Below are 6,000 nucleotides of genomic sequence, written 5' to 3'. Positions count from 1 at the left end.
AAATAGTAAGATGTAACAAGATAGAGGATGCAAAACTAGCTTTATCTTACCAATGAAAGATAACTAATTTTTGCTATCTTTTCTGTTTTTCTAAGTCTAATCCATCATCCACTTCACATAGCACCATGATACAAATTAAATTGGGAAGTAATACCAGTTCTGAAAGATATTAGGGTAGAATATAAAAAGAATTAGATGACGTTAGAAACAGGAATAGCAACAGAGGAGTGACATTCAGAAATACAACAGACCATAGACCTTGTRCACTGCATACAAGAACTTCTCCTGTAGAAGGAACTCAGCAGGTAAAAACATCTGAGATGGATTTSACTACCTTAATTATCAATTTATGCTGATGAAGCTGCAAAGGTATGTGCTCAAATATCCTATTGCTTCTTATTAAAACTCCTCATATAGCCCTACTCAGAATARCTATGATTATTCTGTGTACATTACTTAGAAGAAAAATTAGAAATGTTAAATTAACAGAACAAATTCTCCATTGAGTATTAAAACTAGAATTTAAAGCATTTCAYAAGTAAAATAATACACTCATACACCTGCACAGAAATGGAATGGCTCAGTTCAAGTGTGCTGGTTGGAGAAGCCAAATTCAAAGTGATTAACTTCTGTAAATTTTTCRAGACTAAAATATTCTATTATCTCCTAGCCAAAAAATGTTTCAACACTGACAACATTWTTTTTAAAAAGAACACTTACAAAAGTTATTTTTTCTTCTTAGTTTTATATGTCAAMGTTTTCTCACCTTTTTAATTGATATCTAATTTATCTCACCTCRAGTTTGTATGCATCCATAATCAAACCGTTAGCTGTGATCCTTACACTGGCAGCTTCACAATCTGAAATGGTATTTTAGCCATCTGAACCTGATGGAAAAGGCTCATCTTTCACGTTTCTTTTTCTTGACCGTTATCTAAAGAAAGATGACCTTCCGAGTCTGCAGCATTATCGTGATTTCTTGCAACACCACAGCAATTCTGTGATTTCTAAATCAATAGGTTATAACTGTCATTGCCACAATCAGCTACTCATTTTTTTTTTTTTTTTTTAACTGAATGGGATGTGTGGCCTTTTTAAAATAGCTTATGACTACACTCAAAGGTTATTTGAGCTTTTACATTAAAACAATTGTCTCTACAGAGAATCCAGACAAGGTAAACTAACTGAAGAGCCTTGAAAAAAATTATATCATGAATATGTTCACTAGGACATTATAGAGATAACTCACTGAAAACTTCAGTAGTTACCTTTTGCAGATTTAGTTTTCACTCACAGAGAGAGGTTTTGCACTTCTGAGAAAATCAGGGGTTATTATCAGATTAAAAAGGCAACATATGGTCCTAGCACACACTTCTGTATATAGAGTTGCTTTTTTCTTTATTTTTTCCTCAAGAAAAAAATAAGCTTCCACAGCAGAGAAATATCTTCTTGAATACAACCAAAGAACAGGAAGAAATACACTATGCCAGATCATTAGACTCCATTTCTGTTCTATAGATTTTTTTGATATTAAAAAAAAGAAAAAAAGAAAACAAAAAAACAATTACTTCATAGAAGCTGTCAAGGGAAAAAGAGCTTTTAGGATATAGATGAGTCAACAGGATTCCTTCTGGCCCCTTGTCAATTAGCTACTGGAGTAAAAACTAGCATTGCAAATTCAGAAAATATACTGACCCAGCAGTTCTGGGTATCCTAAGTCACAGCTACCCTTCACTGTTCATGTAGGCACACAGTGACATTTTTTCAGTTCTTATGAGCTACACTAAAGAGCAAAGTTGCTTAAAAAGCACCACCTTCTAACGCTGGTAGTTGGAGAACAGAAGAGTATAAACGTACAAACCAAACCCAGCTTCATCAGTCTAAATTCACTGGGTTTGTTGYACATGGAACTACTCAAACAAAACAGCACACTGCGATAAAGTTGATAGCAGGAACAAAACAGAGTGACTACATGGCCCAAGTGCAATCTCTTGTAGTTGCAGTTACACAGGTTATAGATGCCTGGCGCAGAAAATCTCATTCAACACAGGCAYGTGCGCACCCACACGCACTCCAAAGAACTGCAAATTCTTCGTAAATCGGGGTGAACGGACATTTGCGCTGACTCGCACGCTCACACACTGAGAGGTTCAGTGCAATGTGGTTTGTTCGGGGTGGAAGGGGCCAGTCTCTGCTTGGTGTCATTCACCCCGTTTGTTTCTGTGCAAGTAGCACAGGGTTGACGAGACCAAAATCGGGGTTCTTCCTCATCCAGCTGGAAGATCTCCGACTGCTTGTGTGGCTAATAAACACAAATACGGGGCTAATAAGAATGTACACTGAGCACACAATTAAAACATTTTCCTAGCTTAGTCTCAGATGCTAGTACTGTTCTTCTTGATGCTTCTTGTCTACTTTTCCTGACTTGAATTCTAACAGGTTTATTTTTATTATTTATTTTAAGGTCCTTGCACATTGCAAATTTACTCAAATGTATTTCCACTTAAGATTTCAGAATCGGAGACCAAAGTTTAGAGAAAATCATTTAAGCAAATGTAYCGTAAAAAGCAAAAGATACCTCAAAGGTAAACTTTAAAATCAGCTTATAAAGATTTCAAATATCCAATTATTTTCATCATAAGAAAATTAAATTCATTTAGAAAAAGTTAGGAAAAAAAAATCAAGAAAAATTTAACAAAAGATTAATTGCTCTAATTTGGAGAGGTAATTATAACCCCTGCCGTTAAGCGTGCTTTAGAAGCAAGTTAGTCATCTGGTCACAGCAGCTAATCTCCAGTCATCTCTAAACCTTTCTCCAGAGTGATAAAAGGAAACTGCTGGCCCATGCCTCTCCCCCTAACAAACTCTGCCCATGCTGTTGTCACAAGGCTGACACGTCATCTGTCTATCTGCCACACAGTAGATTTAGGGAGAATGCGATTGAGCTACTTAAATGAGCTAATACAATTTGCTGACATGAACTCCCTGAGATCACAACCCTAGAGAYACTCTAAAGCCACCTATGAGAAACTGGAAAACTCAGTTTCGAGGTTTCACAGGCAGCAGAGTTTCAATATTGCACCCTGATGTAAGTGAAAGATCAAGACCATACTTCTTAAATAACTTAAATTTCAAACAAAATGGGAGTCAGCTATCGCATAGCTTGAAAACAAACCACAACACAAAGAATTAAGATATGCACAGAGCAATACTAAGCAAGGCAAGTTTCTGTAATGCATTTAAACACAGTAGTTAGATGTTTGCGTTCAACCACTATAAGCAAAGATGTTCTGTGTTATGAATAGCTTGCTTATTTCTAGCTCATTTTAGGATGCCATCATTACCATTCTTTACCTTAACTCATGTAATTCAATCCACAATCTTCTTACCAAGGAGCCCTGCAGTATTCCCTTTAGCTAGGAAACAACAAACTTCTGATTTTTAAAGGGGTATAAGGGATAGATGCTCTCCCCATCAAGGCTCTGCCATGGTTCTTCTGCTCAACATAACACCTGTAACCATAGGACCACACTTCAGATGTTCTACAGCATCTTCACGATGAGTCTTACACTATGCTTACATCAGCAAGGAACGTGATCCAAGAGAAGCAGATTTTTAAAGCAAGATAAGGCACACATGATGTACACTCTCCAATTTAGCTTTATGTAAAAAGAGTCCCATTCATGCCCCGAGATCATTTTGTGATACAAATTAAAGTGTGAAAAACAGGGAAGACAGATGAATACTTCCAAGAGCACTCAACTGACCAGGAAAAGAAATGGTAGTGTAGACGCACCCATAGTCTTCCAATAATTTTCCAGAACAACAGCATGCCTCATTGCTGAGAGCAGAGAGATAGGATCCATCCAGTCAACTCTCACACCAACTAAAAATCAGTCTAATTCTGTTCAAGCCAAGCATCTATCTTTTAGATGGTAGCTTATGAGGCATAGGCATTAGCACTGATCTTCAGAAATATGACTGTCATTAACCAATAGAATTCAATTTCAATTAAGCAGTCCAAGACACCGAACATTTTCACCCCTAAAAGTCTCTCTATTGCAGCAGTAGTCAGGTTTTAGTTATATCCAGATTAGACGACTTTTTTCTTTTTTTTTTCTTTTTAAAAAAAAAAGTTTTTCTAACTTGTTTTTCCCTTGATGACAAAACATTCTGGACTTTCCCAGAGACTTGCAATGTATAAAACTAGTAACAAAATCAAGTCTCTCATGTTCGCTCTTCTCAGAAAATGCTCAGATGCTCTCTCATCTCTTTTAATGTAATGAGTCATAAGAATACTAATTGTGTAATGTTGCAAATACCTGCACTTAATAGCTCCTATGCACACAAGACTGTTTTCAGCTGCCAATCCAGCATTATCTTTGATTTATAGGTGCTTAGATTCTTTACCATCAGATGCTAAGAAATACAGAAAAGATTTTAATAGTCAAAGAATTTGGATCAGCATGAGTAAAACACACAGGTTTTAGAATGACACCGGAACCTTAGTATTTACAATAGCCATCAAAACTCCATGAAATTCAAAGTTCAACAGTTACAATATATTTGTTACCAAAAATCAGTTGGTCTACAATCTAAAGCCTTAGCACAGATGTTATTAAGCTCCATTAGTGAATGCTCCTGAAAAAAGTACTGTTAAGATTATTATTCTCCTCCCCTACTTTTAAGCCAGTTTTTTTAATGTATTCTCTAAAAGGACAGAAGTATTCCCTCCCTTCCCCCCCCAACCTCCCATATTTACTTTTATTTACAGAATTAACACCGTACTGAGACTTTGTAGAAATTTCAACACTGATAATCAAAATTTCTTCAGGCTATTCTATTTCTTACAGAACACTGGCTTAAAACTGATTTAGTTTGAAGACATGTAAAGGGACTTAATTCTTGTTTTTTGTTGTTTGGGATGGAGAGGAGGAAAGACAACACTGCTAACACATTAAAATAGAACAGAATGATTTTTCTAGACTAGTTGTGATTTGGAATTAATATTTCTTAATAACAATCTTTATTATGAGAATAAATACATAAACAAGAGCCATACATAAGCCATATTGACTCAGATACATTCAGAATGTAGCAGGAAGCTAATATGCATATTCATTTGACAACAAACAAGTTTTACTAAGCCAACAACACTAGAGGATAGCTGGAAAGTTTACACTCTACTAGTGGAAAGTTTACGCTCTAGTAGCAGTTGTGACCAAACTGTTTTCTTGATATTAAAGACAAACATATTCCAGTTATCAGCATGAAGAAAGAACTGTGATGCATCAATTGAAGTACTTAGCTCCGTGCAGTGGCCGTTTGAGGTTGTTCTGACTGCAACTGCTTCCCAAGGTACTCCCTGAAATACAAGAAAAAGATTGGACTGAGAGAAATTCTGGTGAGTAGGACAGTGATGGGAAACAAAGCAGAGAGAGAGGAAAAAAATCTTTACGTTTAAACCTTTGAATACTGACTACTGATATTCAGCAGTCAACCTGAGCAAGTGTGAGAACACCTAAACTTTAGGCCCCCATCATGTAATCCTCCAAAAATAAGTTACCAAATGACCAAAGTCATCGGGGGAGGGAAGGAGGGATTTCTTCCCAGCTGCWTGAACATAAATGACAGAGGTGAACATACAGACAATTTAACCCGTAGGTTAGCAAGATCATTTTATAGCTAAAGAGAGACTGACAGAAGAACTATCAAGCCTGGCCCACTGGCTATAAAGACTTTTCTTTAAAGCATTTTCTTCAGATGTTTTTTGAAATGTATTGACTCATTTTCATTTTATACTTGTCCTTTTAAAATTGGAATTAACATCCCAAATTCTTAGCATCTGAGATGAATTAGCCTCAAGCAACAATATGTAAGTTTAAGAAAAACACACTGCACAAGTGTTCCCATATTTCACTGTCTCCTGTGAAATTCAAGCACCTCTACACTTCACTGAACCACAAAGAAGCTGAAAAAGGACTTAATAGATGGCTTGTT

At 36.2% G+C, this 6,000-nt stretch overlaps 1 protein-coding gene across 3 annotated transcripts in view; it reads right to left on the bottom strand.

Moving 5' to 3' along the window:
• Window positions 1-4,990: 4,990 nt before the first annotated feature.
• Window positions 4,991-6,000, bottom strand: part of ATP6V1H (ATPase H+ transporting V1 subunit H) — a 43,003-nt gene continuing 41,993 nt past the window's right edge. For all 3 annotated transcript variants that reach the window (XM_085313597.1, XM_085313595.1, XM_085313596.1), the window contains exon 14: window positions 4,991-5,365. In XM_085313597.1, coding sequence (XP_085169723.1) covers window positions 5,305-5,365 — 61 coding nt within the window. In that variant the 3' untranslated portion in view covers window positions 4,991-5,304. The remainder of the gene's footprint in view (window positions 5,366-6,000) is intronic.

This window comes from Rhea americana, unplaced genomic scaffold (assembly GCF_003343005.1).
Source record: "Rhea americana isolate MKP2758 unplaced genomic scaffold, rheAme1 scaffold_39, whole genome shotgun sequence".
NCBI lineage: Eukaryota > Metazoa > Chordata > Aves > Rheiformes > Rheidae > Rhea > Rhea americana.
Note: the sequence above shows the minus strand (reverse complement) of the source record. Positions and strands in the feature narration are given on the sequence as shown.